General features: G+C 35.7%; 1 protein-coding gene across 8 annotated transcripts in view; it reads right to left on the bottom strand.

Moving 5' to 3' along the window:
- Sin3A (SIN3 transcription regulator family member A) overlaps positions 1–19,537 on the bottom strand; it is a 78,218-nt gene that overhangs the window by 14,878 nt on the left and 43,803 nt on the right. For 4 of the 8 annotated variants that reach the window (XM_088226304.1, XM_088226303.1, XM_088226309.1 and 1 more), the window contains exons 10-21: positions 19,110–19,238; positions 17,585–17,764; positions 16,699–16,824; positions 15,826–15,940; positions 14,489–14,648; positions 12,475–12,668; positions 11,228–11,350; positions 10,161–10,561; positions 5,176–5,280; positions 4,196–4,339; positions 2,356–2,602; positions 714–853 (exon numbers count right to left, since the gene is read on the bottom strand). In XM_088226304.1, the coding sequence (XP_088082430.1) occupies positions 714–853; positions 2,356–2,602; positions 4,196–4,339; positions 5,176–5,280; positions 10,161–10,561; positions 11,228–11,350; positions 12,475–12,668; positions 14,489–14,648; positions 15,826–15,940; positions 16,699–16,824; positions 17,585–17,764; positions 19,110–19,238 (2,064 nt within the window). The remainder of the gene's footprint in view (positions 1–713; positions 854–2,355; positions 2,603–4,195; positions 4,340–5,175; positions 5,281–10,160; positions 10,562–11,227; positions 11,351–12,474; positions 12,669–14,488; positions 14,649–15,825; positions 15,941–16,698; positions 16,825–17,584; positions 17,765–19,109; positions 19,239–19,537) is intronic. The other 4 variants (XM_088226307.1, XM_088226310.1, XM_088226306.1 and 1 more) reach the window with 3 other exon arrangements.

Genomic DNA, 19,537 nt, shown 5'->3' with positions numbered 1-19,537 from the left:
AACCACGGAGGCAACATGTGTTGTATTATCATCGCTACGCAGAGTAATTAGAAAAATTTTTGTAATTTTATTAATTACTCTATGCGAGACGTCGCTTGTCCCGATTGGAGGGCTGGCTTCCCGGAAACCGGGTATCTATCACATCACTCTACCATTGGCTGATTTAGAAGAACTTGTAACGTCTTTAAAAGTAGTTAATTTTTTCATACATTTTAGAAAGACTTTGTAGTACAATTAAATGCTCTAATTTTTGCGCGTAAGAAAACAATTTTTATTTTAAATTTCCCATAGCACTGAACTTCCTCATTGAATCAAAACATTTCTTCCGAAAGACCTTTTTACAAAGTATTACTGAGCAAAAATGTACGTTTATATAATGTTGCAAAGTCTGAAAAGTTAAGTATTGAAAAAAAATTATTACGAGTGGTTATTTCAAATTTGAGAATTTAAGTACCATAAGTCTTCTAAACACATATATTAGGATAACACATGTTTTATGAATTTTGTCCATTAATGATCCGTTTAAGACTCAAAATTAAAAAAAAATTCATGTTAAATAAATCAAAAAGATAATTCCTAAAAATACCAAAATTTTCGTTAATATGAATTACTATAGAAAATACAAGTATAAAAAAATAATTATTTATACTTCTGCGAAGAAGTATTTTTTTTTTATATAAGCAAAACATTATATAGCGGTTAAGATAGAGTACCTCTCTCTCCTGCTTCACGTCCACAGGTTTGGGGGGATCGGCGGGAGGCTCTACGTCACGCTCCCGGGAGCCCCGCGTGGGGTCCCCGTCCTCGGCTCCCGAGCCCGGGCTGTCCAGGGCAACGTCCAATTCCTTGTCATCTGTTAACACAAAAAACCATTTACAGAGTTTTAGTTTTAGAGAGGACCTACAAAGATTTTTGTAACAATATACAGTCAAACCTCATTTGTACATTTCCTTGATTCAACGTTTTATCGCTTTTTGCAACTTATTCTCATTAAATTATTCCCCCAATTAACTTCTTTAACGTTTTTCATCAGCCCGGTTTTACATTTAAAAAAATTTGGAATTGATTTGATAAGTCAAAATTATGTCGTTATAATGGTGTCGCAGTCCGCACGCCACCGCGTGTGCCACGCAAAAGAATAAAAACAGATAAACCACTAATAAAGGATAAATTATTGTGTTAAAATTCAAAGCAGGTGCAGTGTAATTGACCTTTTTGTTTAAGTGTCTTCCTTTAGGGATAGTTTTATTTGAACAAAAACAAAGACATTTTCAAACAAATGTCTCACAAGGGGAAACAATTGTCACGAAATTTTTGTTTTATATTTGTAAAAATAAAGTCTTCTCAGTAGACTCAAATCAGCATTTGATTTCTACAAAATAATCACCAAATCAATCGAGAAATATTTAAAGTTAAAAAAGATGGTTTAAAAGGTTGTCATAAAAGTGTGAAACAATTTTGTGGCGATCTATAGGACAGTTGTTTTTAGTTATGCCATAGAAAAAAATTAGACAGTATAAATAAAATTTCCCAATATTTAGGGGAAAAAATATGTTATTTTATGTAAATTCAATATTTTATACTCGTATTTTTTTATTTACACATAAAATAATGTTGACATGCTGTTTTTAAAACAGATTACACAATATTGTTTGAAAAAATACAAAATATAACTTTTTTTTGCGAGATCAATAAAACTAGATTTTTTTTTTGTCAACAATTCCCAATTATTATCACAGTTGTTACAACTTTTCTGTAAGTATATGTACACATAGTGGAGAAAATTATTATATTTTATTTTTTTTGAAGAAATATTTGCGTTCTTATAATTTACGCAAATATTTGATTTTGAGGGCAATTATTCAACGAGTTGTAAATAACTCACTATTAGAAAATGGGAATCAAGCTGGGGTAGAGTGGGATTCGAACCACGGACCTTTGATCCGTGAGTCCGAGACATTAGCACGGGACCACAACCCGATTTTATTTTTATATAATTCCTTTTTTTCATACGTTTTTCATTTCCTCGCTTTACTGTTTTCCTCAGTTTACACTTTTTTCTTGCTCTCTCGAAAACGTAAAAGGGGGGGGGGGGGTTTACTGTATTTAACATCTTTATCAGAGAAGCGACAATACAGATGTATCGGCGGTGATTATTTGCCAATTCACAGATGTGTCAAACTTTGCACATGAGAAAATCGCGGTGTAAATTGCTATGTAAGAGTTACAAGTCAAAGTCACAATGTAAGAGAAACGAGTCAAAATTGGAAATAAGCGGAAATAGTACAAATTTAAACTAGGGGATATGAGTCAAAATGAGCGCGAGTTGCGAGTGGAAATTGCGATGCAACTCACCGTCGTCGCGCTCGTCGTCGCTGAGCGGCATCCGGGGGCGCGAGAACAGGTCGGGCAGGAAGTGCTTGAGCAGCTGCTTGATGCGCTGCTTCTCCTGCTTCTGCACGGCCGTCTGGCGCCGCACGTGGTGCAGCAGCAGCTCCGTGGCGTCCGCCAGCAGCGTGGCGTGCGCCGCGCCGCCGCCCAGCCGCGCGCACAGCTGCGGGCCGCCCGCGCGCGCCGCCCCCGCCTCCGCCTGCGAGCGCCTCTGCGGGAGACAGACACGCATTTAATTGGCGGAAGATTGTGATGATCTCAAAAGGACATCTTGGTTTCACCAATCCTCAATGGTTGGATGAGAAATAATTCGTCAACCTTACATAGGAATCTGTACATTTACTTGAACAAAAAACAAGTGAATTGAAAAATTGACGCTGGATTAATTAAATATACACTTAAAACTCCAGTCATCCAGATTCCCAAATAGCCGGATTGTTATCAGGAAATACTAAACAAAGGAGATGTTTTTCATTTAAATTTAATGAGAAAGATCAGTGGTTTTTATAAATTGTTTATAGGCTAGGCCAAATTAAAAAAAATATGTATATTATATATCGTATTATCAGCGATATGACTTAATTAAAGTTTTTTTTTCTCCGCATGCGACGTCAGAGGTTCTCTTCCGTTTATTTTCTGTCAGTTATGCTGATTGGTCCATTTAGGGTAAGTTAATTGGATATTTTTCACAGCTCTCTTATAATTGATTAGGTTGATTCATAATAACTAGTAACGTCGTTCAAAGTAGTTTGATTTTATTTAAATATTTTTTCACACATTTTCAAGAAACTTTGCTGTACAATTTAATGCTCTAATTTTCACGGTGTGCAAGAAAAACTTTTTTGCATCCAATTTCCCGTAGGGCTGAACATCCTCATTGCAATTACCTTTGCTGGACATGTTCAAGTAAGTTTTTAATGTGATTCTATTTCGCTGTATTACTTCAAAGGCAGGAAAATCTGGCACTCGTTGACCTATTTCTTACTGTCCCAAAAACGTCAGCGCATTACAGAGCCGTATAGTCATTACACATGCAAAAAAAAATGAGAGATTTAAAATCAGAAAAACCTAATACTCATAGGCAATTATTTATAGTTGAAGTCAAAAGCGATAATAATTTTAATCTAATTGGTAAAAACATGAAAGAAAAATTGTTTATGCTCTCAACACGTGCAAAAGAACCGCCCCTGACAAGTCGGGCGGCTACTAACAGGTGTCTGGGAAAAGTATTAAGTTTTACTATTCGCGCGTGAGACGCGTGAAATTGCCTCTCTCGCTCCCAAATACATCTAGTTATTGAGAGTGAGACGTAAGGAGTGTGTGAGACAATTATACATTGAATTGATGATTTATCTCAGATTTTTGATAAAATGCTTCGTCTGTTCCCAATAAGAATTAATTATTTAATAAAAAAAAATATTTTAACTGATACGTATATGTATGATGGAGGAATACTGAAAATCTCAACCCATAATTAATTATATTTATGGAGATATTAAATTTATTATATGCAATGTGTACTAGCTACACATCATGGAAAGAGAGTTAATCCGGATAATTGGAGTTTACTGTATATTTTTTTAAACTGTGGTTAAAACCTGTGGTTTAAACCTTTACGCCTCGGTCGTGGACCCAAAAAATGAAAAACTGCTCACAACTACGACCCCCCCCCTCAAACAGCCGAACAAGGCAAGAGCTGTTCCTGGGGGAGGTGGAATCAACAGCAATTATTTTTTACTTGTAAGGGGCTCATGTATTCAAAAAGGTGCTTATGCAATAAGATATATAATATGATGTTCCTCACCTCCTCAAACAGGGTCTCGATTTCGTTGATGAGACTCTTGTGTCGGAGTGACTTGAGATCGTTCTGCTTGAAATTGATGCCCTGGTGGTCCAGGGACTTGAGGTAGTACTTCTCGTTCTGTTCTCTCCACTGCTTGTTAAACCCCTGCAAAAAACAAGCGACACGGTTAAAAACATATTTTGTGTACGTTGAAATGATATTTAGCGAAGACTTTTATTTTGGACAGATTTCAGCATCGTGAAGATCGGCAATTGTTTACAAATCAAGGGTACACGGCAGGAAACGCTAATTAACACAAAACTAATTTTACAGGAGTAAAAACAATTTTTTAAAAACCTTGTTATTTGTGAGACACCGGTTCATGTATTTATAAAACTACATTTATTTGAATATCTGTTTTAGATTACGAGGGTAAGATAGATAATACCCAAATTTTAATAGATAACAATGACCCCGATTTCTTGTTGATACTACAATAATAAGGCTCAAATTCTGTGAGAGAATGTAAATGACAGATGCAATCAACTAATAGGGAAATATCACCTTTTTTTAAAAAAAAATTAAAGTAATAAGGGCCTATGAAATACTGTAGAGTAAAAAAAATACATTTTATTACTGCCTAGTGGCATAAAAAATATTGATTTCAAAAATACAATTAACTTTTCCAAATACATTTTATATATTTTCATCAGTATTCGTAGTATGTGATATTTGACAGTGGAAAGGAAAAATTTACTAAGTGACATGTAGCAATTTAACAGAAGTTTTTTGTATTGAATTAATGAAAAAATCTCATATATATGAATCATTTTGGCGTAATTCCTACATAATTTAAACATGGAATTTATTATTAAATAAAAAAAATTGTAATGGTCACTTCTGTAAAGTTGCAACATTTTGCTTGGCAACTTTTTCCTTTCCACCGTCAATATAGATAGTAGTCAACGTTGAGAAATTGATAGCTTTAGTGAATTGATTACCTTTTGTGCTTCCCGCCACTCCTCCTCCTTGGCCTTCAGTCTTCTCAGTACAACGGGGACGGCGATGAGGGGATTCTTCTTCAGGCCCGCGATTATGTCCGGCGCCTGTAACATCGAGTCCTAGTTACTACACACGATCTTTCCAGATCTACGCTGAATGGTGCCTTCGTAACATGCTACTTTTGGAATCATTTATTTTTGGGAGATAGTATTAAAGTAGAGTAGTATTAAAGAAGGCTATCTGTCATTCGAGTTGAAATTTAAATAAAAATATAGGGGATAATCTTGTACATTATCCATTATTAAAAAAACATCGAAAACACGTGATGATTTCAAAATTGGACATCTATTTATCAATCGTCCGATAGAAGGCGGACATTTTTGTCATGTGACTAATAATCTGTCATACCAGATTGTGACATAAAAACACCAAATCTGCTTAACTTGATTTTTATTTTTTTTTTTTTTTTTAAATAAAAAGAAATATTTGCGTTCTTATGATTTACCTAAATATTTAATTTTGAGGGCCATTCTCAACGAGTTGTAAATAACTCACTATTAGAAAATGGAATCAAGTTGGGGTAGAGTGGGATTCGAACCACGGACCTTTGGTCTGTGAGTCCGAGACACTAGCCACGGGACCACAACCCGACTCTGTGACTCCGATTTCTGTGTTTAAAATGATAATTTCGCACAACTAACGGACTACCTCACCACAAAAAAGTGAGGCTAGCTCAATATCATCTACATGACAAACGTACGTCTTTGATATTACACTTCTCATTTTATATTGTTTGATATATCATTGGGTAATTACTACATCTATAGTCCTTAAAATATAGCACGATTAGAATGACAGTTGTCAGAAAAAACTGACGACATAACTTTGTAGTGACGTCTAAGGAGTGATTTATATTGACACACGAAAAATCATTCGTATGTATGTTCATTTATTATTTGAATACAGTGCTTGACATATAAATCAACATAAATATTTTAAATCATCTTTAAAATTAAATAAACCTAATTATTAACAACATTCTAACAAGGTTACATCATTTTGCAAAAACCGCTAGAGATAGGAAAAATTGATCAAATAAAAAATAATTCATTTGATGTTGTTCATGAAAAAAGTATGTCTTATTTTTTGGTGAATAATGGTCTTAAACACACTATAATAGACTTGTTTATGCGTTTTTATACCAATTTTCGGAAACAGAGTTTCATGTTTGAATGATAAAATTGACTTGATCGAAACATGATCAGTGATCACTAATTTCCCATCACTATTGACATTAGTTTGGCAGCTGTAATTTTAATCGAGCAAAAGTTTAAGGACTATAGTAATTACACAGTGATGTGCCTAAAAGCAGAAGCATAAAAAATTTAACTATTACAATAAAATTGTAACCGAAATATTTAAATTTTATTGACCATTGTCTAACAATTGTAAAATGACTTGTGCTAGAAAAATCTCGGACCTGCGATTTGAGTCCATAACACTACCACAAAAAGAAAGAATCACAGGGCCACAACCCATTTCTTGTTACTAATGCATAATTATTTTTTTTTTTTTTTAAAGGAATAACCCGCTAAGCCTCTATTTTGAGGCTTGTCAGCAGGTGGGATAGAGGGGATATGGAAGAAGGTAATGAAAAATACACCACAACACCCAGTCCAATTGAGAAAAAATATTTCTTGGATTTTTTTCTTGCAACTGGCGGGAATCGAACCCGCGACGCCAGTTTCACAGATAGCCGTCTAACCAACTGCGCCACGGCGCCATTTTAAAAACTAATGTGGCCAATATTATTGTTTTTTCATTTTTAGTCTGTAGGAAGCGTACGGGGTTGACCCAATGCTATGGTTTAGCTATTGCCAATACGGTTACGTTTCCTTTATCACTCTCCCTGTGTGCATCAAGAGGCATGGTCATCGTCACACCGAGCTCTCAAATTTCACAGGGTACATACAGATAGCGCGCGAGTTGAATGCGATCGCGGCCTGAGGTGAAGAGTGGGAGCATCTCCCCCCAAAGTTCGTATGTCGCACGCAAGTTTGATTTCTCTATGTGAAATAATTGAAAAAAAAGATGTGATAATTAACACCTTGCATTTTCATTATGTAAATTGATACATTTAAAACTACGTTGAAATTAATTGACATTCTCATAATTGATATCGATAACTCCAATTAGGTCACAGCACTATCGCATTCCTTAAGCTCTGCATTCAACTCGTGCGCTGACAGTATATATATTATATTGTTAAGTCCATGCCAAAGTTGCCAATATACAGAAGAAAAAAAAACCCTATATGATACCCTATTAAAAAAATGGAGACTAGTAAAAAAAAATTCATTCAGCTTTTTTTTTAAGAAAAAAAGGAATAACCTGCAATAACCCAACCCAAACCAATTGAGAAAAAAATCTTTCTTGAATTTTTTTTCTTGCAACTGGCGGGAATCGAACCCGCGACGCCAGTTTCACAGTTTACCGTCTAACCAACTGCGCCACGGCACCTGTCTGTATTTAAAAAAAAATATGCTGCAATGTTTGAACCATTTTTTTATTTGAAACTTTTTGAATATCACATTCATCGATAATAAATGTCTGTAAAACACAATTAACCATATTTAAAATTACATCCAAAACACGAAAACGGCGGCAATAAATGTTCGTAAAACACAATAAACTGTTTATAAAATTACAATTTAAAAAAAAACACAAAAAAGGAGGCAATGATTTTGATTATCAATTTAACTTGCCAACAAGTCAGTATAATGATAGAGACCAACTTTAGACTCTTGTGCTGTCAGTTTTCAGTGAGGATTCCAATTTTTTCCAACCAACAAGTTGGTATAAAAATTAGAGACTAACTTCAGACTCTCGATTTGCCAAAAACACGAAAATGGCGGCGATGAATATTCGCTACACACATTAAACTGTAATTAAAATTTCAATTTTCTATAGAAAAAATTGTGTATAATGATCGAAACTAACTCTCGCGCTGTCAGTTTTCAGAGCGGATTGAAAATTTCTCTGACGTTAACTCTGGGAAAAAATGTAAAACTGGGTTTTGAATGTACAGTGTGTAAAAAATTCGAAATTCAATGGGACTACGTATTAAAAAAATTTATACAAAATATAATTTTTATTTCAATTTTTGTATACAGGTTTTTCATTAAACCCTGTCACATCCGAAACCACGATGATCAGTATGAGCAAGAAGTAATATTGGCAGATTAAAATATTTTTTTAGAACGAATAAAATTTTAAAAAATAAACTATCAAAAAAAGCAAATGGTTGCTTACTTCTGCAGGGGAGAAACGAGGAGGGGGAGGGGAGAATCTGATACCGCGCCGCGCTCCCCTCACCTCTCCCCTGCAGAAGTAAGCAACCATTTGTTTTTCAAATATTTTATTTTTTAAAATTTTCTTTGTTTTAAATATGCTAATATTATGTCTTCTTGCCCATATTGATCATTGTGGTTTCGGATGTGACAGGGTTTAAAGAACACCTGTATGGTATTATCAGCCCTATGATAATTTAAAGTTTTGTATTTCTGAAATAAATTTGCGTTTGACGTCTCTTCCGCTTATTCTCTCTCAATTCTGTTAATTTTTATGGTAAGCAAACCGGATATCTTTCACAGCTCTCTTATCATCGGTTGATTCATGTAAACCAGTGACGTCGTTTATAATAGTTAGTTTTTATTATTTTTTTCGTACATTTTCAGGAAATTTTTCATTACAATTCAACGCTCTAATTTTTACTGCACAAAAAAACATTTTTCGTATCCAATTTCCCACGGATCTGAAGTTCCTCAATGTTGGTTTGGGATGAGCTTTTAACTTTAAAAATGCAATACCTCACAACTAGTCAAATGTAAGTTACCAACTTGTGCCAGAAACCTAACGATATTATGTAGAACCGATTATTTAATAATAATTCTCTTCGGCATGGACGCAACGATAAGATCTACACAAGGTGTGATTAAAAAATATGGTGAATGATTTTTATAGCAGAAACTACTGACGCTACATCCATTTGAAGTAATGAGTCCGATAGCCTGATCCATTGAGATAGTCAGTGTCAAGTTTGAACGAGTTGTGACCTCAGTCGGCTTCCAGAGCTGGAAAAGTGAGATTGCGCGTAACGAATTTTAAACAACAACCAGATCAGTGTACAGTGAAATGTGGTGACTGGTTTGATATACATCATATTGCCATTGTTTTGAAGAAGTTAAAAGTTTTTTTTCTTTTTTTTCTTTTTTTTTTTGTATTTTACAATAGGTATGCATAAGTTACCAATACAAAAATAACCATTATGTAAACACAAAAAAAAGTGTGGCTATGAATTATATTTTAAATTTAAAAGGCTACTGGAAGAATACGACAGATATAAAAAAACGTATAAAGTGCTTATTTATTAGAACACACTTTTATTACAATAAACATGATTAAATTATAATAAAAGTATACGATATTCATTAAGAAAAGAAGCTATGTATTTAAATCTGATTTTCTTATCAATAATTTCAGCAAAAATTTTAATCAAAATCAATTCAAATAATTACTCTCATATATTGTCCTTATGAAATGAATTGAACACAAGTGTCTTTGCCCGAGTCTGGATTTACAATAAGGGATTTCAAGTAAACTATTCAATCTACAAAAATTTTTAGGAAATAAATATTGGCGCATAAAATCATATTTCAGACATTGCTGGCAACAGATTTTCGTAACTTCAAAAGTTCAGATTCCTGAAATAATAATTCATCCAAGATCTTAAACACTCTCGGAGCTAAATATGAGAAGTGTCTCTGAGCAAACGTCGTATGGATTCTTTGTATTCAGTAATTTAGGTTATGTGAAAACCTCAAACGGCATGATGTATATGTATTTAATACATTATAAAAAAAATATTCACCATATTTTTTAATCAGACAGGTATTGACAATAACGGTAAATAAAGTCCACATACAACCTTGTCGCCGTATATGCGGCGCAGCGCCCTCTGGTGCACCGTGGGGCTGGAGCCGCCGAGGCAGTCGTCGAGGCGGAAGCGCGCCTGCTCGTCGGGCGCCATGCGCGCCAGCCGCTTGTGCACCGCCTCCAGCGCGAGCACGGCCGAGGCGTTGGTCTCCATGACCACGTCCAGCTCGAAGCGCTCGTCCTCGCAGCGGTACATGTACTCCTCGAACTGCGTCTTGCGGCTGGTGACGAAGGTGCTGTCCTCGGCCCACGTGGGGAAGGACACCCAGGCGTCGTTGAGCACCTCGCGGCAGAGGGCCGTGCGGCCCGAGCAGCGGCGGGATGCGGAGTCGGCCGAGCCGCGCGGGAGCGCGCAGTAGGACGTGCCGAGCCGCTTGCACGTCGTCAGGTCTGCAAATTGGTAGTCATTTAACTTCATTTTACAGTAAAACTAAGTGGAAGAGATTTATTCAAGTACTAATACTGAAATAACCATGCCATGTCATAAATAATTCGTGTGGTCTAAAACACAATGCTAACAACTTTATTCCACAAATTTAGAGAATTAACAGATTCAATAAATTAAATGGGAGATTTAATTTTTTCTTTCAAACATTTTTTAAAGGGTATAATGAAATATAATATGTTACAGTGAAACCCCTGTTTTACGTTATTCAAGGGAGCAGTGAAAAAAGTTGTAAACTGAGGAAAATGCTAAAGTGAAGATATGAAAAACTGAAGAAAAATTGTAATAAGTCATAATTTATACCTATGACTTTATTAAAAACACTTTTTTAATTGAATTTTGAAATAAATCTAAATAATTTTATGTAGGTACTTAACCTTAAAAACACAAACATAAAAATTTGGATCTGCAAAAAATGATTTTTTCCCTAAATATTGGGATACTTAATTTATATGGTATCATTTTTTTTAAGTATGGGACCACGGAATTTAAACTGTCATCTACATCGCGGCAAATTTGTTTTACACTTATATGATAACTGTTTTAACCGTCTTCTTTTCAGATTGTGTTTATAACCTCAAATAATTTTTCTATTGCGTCCGGTAACTTACCGACTTCGAGGGCTGCGTCCCCCTGCGGCCTGTCCTGGCGGAGGTGAGCCCCCAGGGGGCCCAAGGTGTCAGAGTCTCCAGTGTACCGCTCCCCGCCAGAAAGATAGAGGCCCGTGGTGAACGCTGGTGAGAAACAATGAACCGATAAAGATATGTTTACATAAGTCCATCAGAGATTTGGGAGTTGTTTTGGACAATAAACTGCCATAAAACAAGCAAAAATATTTGTACCTCAGAGGCAGACAGATGCAAATCCAAACAACAAATGTTCAAAAGAAGACAAAAGAATTTACGTTCTTTAAGTAATTTCTGATAATTTATAGCATTAATTTGTCATTTCAATATCTTAATACATTGGTTCTTTCATTATAAGGCTTACATTTCTTAAAAATCAATGGACATGATCATAAACTGGATACGAAAATCGAAATGTCATTTCACCAAATTCTGCATTTGCATCCGTCTACCTCTGAGGTACAGTTATAGTAAATAAATCACTTAAATAACTCGGCTTCATTATCAGAATATCCTCTAGTTTTACTAATGTCCATACAATCAAAACTCTTTATTGCTCAACTGTTCGCCCTCTTCTAGAATATGCCTCCCAAAATAGTGGTCTGGTCTCCATTTTATGTCAATTGCATAAATCACATTGAATCAGTCCAACATCGCTTGCTTCGAAAAGTAGCGTGGATGCTTGGACTAGACAAAGGTAATTATTCTTATGCTGATATAGTCAATGTTAAATATTTCTAGTCTACAAAAACGTAGAACTAATATTGACTCCATATATATGTTCGGCATACTAAATGGTATAATCGATGTGCCATCATTACTGGGACAGGTAAAATTCTATATTCCAACTCGTAGGTTGAGAAACAGTGAAGTACCGTTCACCGATCAACATAGAAAAACCAACATATTTTTCTTCGATTCCCGGTGAGAACACAAAAATTAAAAATGTGATTTTTCTCAAGCCTGGTTGTTCTGTAATGTAATTCACCACTGTAATAGGGCCTCCTGGCCTGTTGTGGTGCAAAAATAAATTGAGTTAGCTGAGCAAAATGACTGCCACACGCGAATGAAAAGAGTAAATACTTTTACAGCATTTAAAGGATTGAATTATTGAAATTCAACGCAAAATAGTCAAAAACTTATTGATGAAACACATTATTTATTTGGGTGATAAATGTCTAATATCCATCGCCTATCGTCTAGAATAATAATCCATAATGGTAGTGCAGTACCTTGGGAGAGCATGGGCGGGCCGTTGGGCAGGGCGCCGGGGCCGGGCGGGGAGGCGGCGGGGGGCGAGGCGGGCGCCGGGCCCAGGAAGTCCTGCAGCCAGCGCTGCAGCTCGGGGGTGCGGGTGAAGAAGGGCGCCGTGACGCCCAGCAGCTCGCTCTTGGAGATTATCTCGTGCGTGAACAGCAGCAGGCACCTGCGGGACAAACGGCAACTCGATAGAGACATCGTCCTGACGCAGTCTCGACAGTTCTAGGGGCGCATCGTCGAGTGGTTTCAGACTGGATAATTTGTCAAGCAGACAGCCACTACGATTCTCTGACACCAGGGCCCCGATTACAATGGGAAGTTAACAGAGTTATCTTCAACAATGTTTTGAGTTTGTCCAAATTTTTGTAGACAAGGACCGGATTCAACTCTCTGTTGTAAAACATATTACAACAGAGATGAAGAACATTTTAGAGAAGGTAAAATAGAAGTCTAGGCATCTACAGGGCTTATGACCTGTCAATGGCTGGTTTAAGTGGCCACTTTACACACTGTAACATTCAGCATTCTGCCCATATTTGAACATCTATATTCCTTCGTCTGTTGATGTTTGTGAAGTTAAAGAGCAAAACCAGTGGTTACATTTTACCATAGTAAAAATGCGCGTGAAACAACGCACTGATAGTAGAACGATAGTAAAACCAAATTCGTTGGTAAATTAAACTCTGGTAAAACTCTACTTTAACTAACGATCAAACAACCGGGCCTTAGTTATATTATGATATACAAATAAGATCTGTAGGAAGCGTACGGGGTTGACCCAATGCTATGGTTTAGCTATTGCCAATACGGTTACGCTTCCTTTATTGCTCTCCCTGTGTGCATCAAGAGGCATGGTCATCGTCACACCGAGCTCTCAAATTTCACAGGGTTTATATTCTAATTTTAAAATTACCTTATTCTAAAAAAAACACCCAGGAATTGATTGAAATCATCAACCATGTTTGGGAACATTAAATATCATTGGATATTAAAAATAATTTATGTTTGTCAGTGCCAAAAATAATTTCTTTATATAACAAAATATTAAAATACCGTTGGACCCGAAAAATTCGTTATATTTTTATATTCCTCTGTTTATCCTTTACACAAATCTATGTAGCAAATGTAATTGTTTGACATGGGCAATAAAGACACGGTACCATAGATCAATTACGTCAGGTACGAAAAACAACAGTAGCGAAGATACGACCTGGAAAAACCCCTATTTCTATATATATACAAAACTTTTATTTAGATATTTTACTTGGAAATATTACTTCGTCTTCGAACTACCAAAACATGTATTTCAAAAAAAATCTACTACCATCACGCCATTTCTCCGTAGGGGTAGGCAGAGAGAATGGATTGCCACACACATCTATCCTGGCATACAATCCTAGCCTCTTCCACATTCATACATCTTGTCATACATGCCCTTCGGTTCTGTCTGCTTTTGACAGGACCAGACTTAAGATTTTGATTTATCTGATCATGCCACGTCTTCCTCGGTCGTCCTCGTCTCACGTTGCCGTTCATTTTCGCCATATATACTTGTTTTACCATTCTTTCGTCGTCCATTCGTTCTACGTGACCAAACCATCTCAGAGACCCCTAGTAGGTAATAAATAAATTAAGAATTTTAATATAAGTGCAAACGTTTTTTTGTCCATGGATGTGAATACCAATGTACCAAGGTTAAGTCTAAAATTCAAGAGGCATAATTATATTTTAGTTACATAAAATGTTTTACAATACTTACGAAAATGCTTGCTTTTATCTGAATTTTTTTTTTTTTAAAGACGTGATAATGAAAAAAGTGTTTGAATTGGCAAAATCGTATGATTTCCTTACTTTATGCGAGTTTCACAAGACTCGCATGATAAAATGACAATATTCACGATCATTCTTAGTAAAATGAAACAAGATTAGCATAATTTTCGAGGACTTGATTATGTAAAATATATTTTCTAAGCAGGCGACACTGACCTTAAAAAGTTCTCGTAGACCTCTTGGCTACGGAGTGCTTTGCGCACGCGGTCAAAGAAGCTGAAGTCGTTGAGCGTGCCGTACCGCGCCGCCTCCGCGTGGCTTATGTCGCGCGGCGCATACAGCTTGTGCTTCTTGGGAGGGGGGGCGCCCACAGAACCTGGATTAGTGAAACATGAATTTTTAATGGGTTTGGTAAAAATTACGTAAATATTCAAAGGAAAAACCTCACATGGGGATAGTAGTTTTATGAATGAGGATTTTTCATTTTATTAATTTATTTTATTATTATTTATTTTTATTTTACACTTTATATTCATTCATATACAATTTACATACATATTGCCTTAAAGCAATTTCTTCCTACCTACCCAAACTGTTCAATTTGAGAAAATTACAAGTACATGGACATATTTGAACAAAATTGTATAATTTTAATTAACAATTTTAAACAAAAATTTACACTACAAAACAAAAAATAAAAAAATTACAAAAAATATTTTAATGTATGTATCGTGTGCTATGATTTCATTTTATTATTTAACTAATAATACGAACATATTTTTGGTTCAATTATTTTTTTAAAATCTAAATTTCCTCATCCCCTTTCCACACCTAATGGTGCATAGGGCACTGCACTGGTACTCCAACCGCAGAGTATCTTGATCATTTTTGTTACATTAAGATAAGATGATCAGTCTTACGCTTCAGGTACCAGTCCAGGGACTATGAAATATTTTAGTGTAAAACACCCTAATAAATAAATAATTCGTATCAACCACGTAGGGAATTGAACCCGAGACCTCTTGCATGGTAGGCAAACGCGCTGACCATTACACCACGAGGCCGACGCAAGATTCAGTAACAAAAAAATTCAAATTAAAAATAATCTTTGAATTATCTATCCTTACTGCTGTTTTGAATAAATACATTGAACTTCTTAATAAAGATACCAGTCTCGAAGATGTCGCGAAAGCGATGAAACCGGTCACTGAATATTCCAAATTTGTGGATTAAAGTATCACTCATCTTTTATTTATATAATAAATAACAATGAACTTCCATCAAGAATTTTCACTTACAAACTTAAATGTTATAATTATCGTAAAAAATTGTATTCTGAATAAGTTTTAATTAATATCTTACTATTTTAGATTTTGGATTTTGCCGGGTTTGCAAGTAGTGCCCTTAATTGACATTCGTTAAACTGTTTTTAGAGCATAAATGTTTTAAAATAACTGTGCCTCTTTTTTTATTAACCACCTCTAGACACCGCCCAAAAAGACCCTTCTACCGTGGGAAGTTTTGTTGGAACCGATTGTTTATTGGAGACTCACCAATTTGGTTGTTGGAGAAGCTGGGAGATCTCTTGAGGTGGTGCGTTGAGCCCATGTTACCGCCCGTGTGGTGGGTGGAGCTCGAGTGCTTCTGGTGATGGTTGGCAGACACCTGCTGAAGAGATCATCGGACGATTATAATTAACATCATATAAAGGTAATTTGATGCCCAAAATAACAAAGTAAGTACCCTCACTATAGTCCTTAAAATATAGTTTGATTAAAATGACAGCTGCCAAACAAATGTCGAAAGTGATGGCAAATTATTTATCACTGATCATGTACTGATCGAATCGATTTTATCAGTTTTTTCATTCAAATGAGAAACTCTGTTTCCGAAAATTGGTATAAAAACACAAAAACAAGCCTAATATAGTGTGCTCAAGACAATTATTCACCAAAAAAATAAGAAATTTATAATGCAACCTTGTAAGAACGTCGTTAATAATTTGGTTTATGTTAGTTTTTTTTTAGTTTTAAAGCTGATTTTATGTATTTATATTGATTTATATGTCGAGCATTCTATTCAAAAAATAAATTAACATGCCAGATACAAATGATTTTTCGAGTGTCAATATAAATCACTCCTTAGATGTTACTACAAAGTTATGTCCTTACTTTTGCTGACAACTGTCATGCTAATCAAGCTATACTTTAAGGACTACAGTTGGTTTATTAAAAAATATTTTAAGTTTGTCAACAAAGACTGGATTTCAACCCCCGGGGAGTTAAGATAAACATATTACAACAGAGACGGAGAACATTTTAGATAAAACTTCAGCAAAAATTAATAGATGGAAAATTTAAAGAAATTTAGATGTTCAAATATGGGAAGAATGGCGAACACATTGTGCACTAAGGGGTTATGTTTACCTGCGAAGAAGGCGGTTGGTCGGCCTGTCGAGGAGGCGGCGCCTGAACGGCCACCGGAGAGGCGGGCCGCACGGGGGCGGAGTGGTAGGAGTCCGTCTCCATCATCATGTTCTCCATGGTGCCGCGCTGATAATGGAATTACGATAAAAACATTAATAATGTACATTGAAACCTGTTTTTTTTAATTTTTTTATTTGAAACTTCGCTGTACAATGAAACGCTTTAATTTGTACCGCGAGCAAGAAAATATTTTTTATATCCAATTTCCTATTGCAGCAGAAGTGGAATAGCTCCTCATAATTATTTGCGTTTTATTAGTTTAAGTTGCTGGAAATATATCCTAGCAATTTTGCATTGTTATTTTTTTTAGTATACAACTCTATTCTAATGGTATTAATAGGTGTAAATATATATTTTTTTATAATATTAATATTCAAAGCATAAACTTTGTGGTCCAACATTTTAATATTATGTTAATAAAATTTGTATAAAACCACTCACCGACTTATCTGTCTACCGGTTTCGAGACGTAACCCGTCTCTTCATCAGGACAACAACGTAGTGAAGCATGTGTCTAACCTGCATGTCGATTTTATATTTTTGCAAATCTACTATGGTGAAGGTGTGTAGTGGTATTTGCATGTTGGTGTAGTGTTGTTGTCCTGACGAAGAGACGGGTTACGTCTTGAAACCGGTAGACAGATAAGTCGGTGAGTGGTTTTATACAAATTTAATTAACATAATATATTTTTTTTAATTTAAAAAGCTTTTTTTTTATTTCAAAATGAGCACCAAAAGTATTCTCAATAATTGCCCACTGGGTGAATAGTTATTTATTTTTCCTTTTCTGACGTATAATAATAATAAAGTAGGACATGTTTCTTACCTGCAGTACTTGGGAGGCAGCCCGCGGTCGCACCGGCTCGAGGCCGGGCCGCGCCGCGTCCAGAGCCGCAGTCGCAGACTTGATGGCCCCCCCGGCCCCGCCCGCGCCCCCCGTGGCGTCCGGCAGGAACTGCCCGAACTCCTGCAGCAGGTCGTCCTGATTCTCAAACAGCTTGGCCACCTGTGCAAGAGATAGGAAATTGTTAACGATTTAAACACATACAGATTTTAAGATATATTTACTTCAAAATACTTGTTTATTTTTAATTTTAAGCGACTAGCTTAAGAGGATACGCGACGGCAGACAGTTTTGATGAGTAGGTATTTGAACATTGTTAATTTAATCGAGCTATATTTTAAGGACTATAGTATGTTTACATGCATATAATAAATTAATAAAGTGGTCTGTAGGAAGCGTACGGGGTTGACCCAATGCTATGGTTTAGCTATTGCCAATACGGTTACGCTTCCTTTATTGCTCTCCCTGTGTGCATCAAGAGGCATGGTCATCGTCACACCGAGCTCTCAAATTTCACAGGGTTTTTGTTCTCATTTTTTTTACATGGGGTCACAATTAAATAAGCTCCTGATGTCACCGCGACCTGTATAGATCAATTGAAACGGGCCCCTGTAAGTGGATTCTCGCCCTCCAATCCTAGGCAGGGGGGGCGAGTGCTATCGTATATATCGCTAAATCTAATTGCAACACATCTGAATATTTTAAATAGTAAAATATTGTACTTAAAGGATACGCAAACATCATTAGAATAATTTTGAAGGGAAAAGATCAGTATAGCTGTCAACCTGTGAACCTTACTCTTACTGTCCTAAACACCCGCGCGTTACGGTGCTGTGTAGTCACTACACATTAAAAAACTAAAAGAGATTAAAAAAGGGAAAAAATTGAATATTTATAAGGAATGGCTTTAATTAACCATAATTTAATTCAAAGATGATAATATTTCAAATCTAACTGCTGAAAACATGAAAAAACCATTGGGTATCGCTAATGACTCTGGTGAAACGTTCACCCGCATCAACTTCCCGAGAGCTACTAGGCAGCTAGTACTTGACTTTGTGACTGGACATGTAGTGGACGTGTAACGCCAGGTGTTATTGGTATACTGAGAGTATACTTTTGATGATATTTGTAATTTATCCCCGATTTCCGATAAAATGCTTTTTTGTGCTTATTATTTAATAACAAATTATTTCAGTCGATACGTAAATGTGTAATGGAGGAATACTGAAAATCTAAACCCAATATTTATTATATTAGTAAAGATATTGTAGTTATTAGACGCAATGTGTACTAGCTACACATCACGGGTTAACTTTAGTATGTCCTGATGGTTAAATTTTGTTAGATTTAAAAATTACAATTTCTATTTTCTGTTGATGTTTTAGTCAATCAAATTGATGTAAGCAACTTCATTTGTGCTTCATTAATAGACACAATTAAAATTCACCCGTACAGCGTACCGCGCACGGATGCATCCCTAGGTACTACAGAGTATTGGACATACCTGAGCATAGACCTCTTGCTCCGTCTGCTGTTTGACTTGCGGTTCCTTAAGCTCCTTTTGGCCACGCTGGTACGCGTGCAGTATTTCCAGGAAGCGCTTGTACTTCTCGGGCTGGCGATTAAACCGATTCTGTAAAGAGAAACACCATATGAATCCAAAATGTTTATAGCCTAAGAAAAATAAAAATACGATATGAAATGGTACTACAGTAAAACCTCTTTTTAAGGTTCCTCAATTTTACATTTCCCGCTTTCTACAATGTTCAGGACCCTTTTTCTTCATAGATTCTCATACGTTTTTACATTTTTTATCACCCTTTTACATTTTACATTTTTATTTTTTTAATAATTTATTTTTTTTATTTATTTATTTATTCATTTTTATTTTTGATTTATTTTTTATTTATTTATCATTTTACATAATTTTAC

Source organism: Micrasema longulum, unplaced genomic scaffold, assembly GCF_059751315.1.
Source record: "Micrasema longulum isolate JH-2025_06_02 unplaced genomic scaffold, ASM5975131v1 h1tg000420l, whole genome shotgun sequence".
NCBI classification, from domain to species: domain Eukaryota; kingdom Metazoa; phylum Arthropoda; class Insecta; order Trichoptera; family Brachycentridae; genus Micrasema; species Micrasema longulum.
The sequence above is the reverse complement of the archived record's forward strand: the minus strand, read 5'-3'. Positions and strand labels throughout refer to the sequence as shown.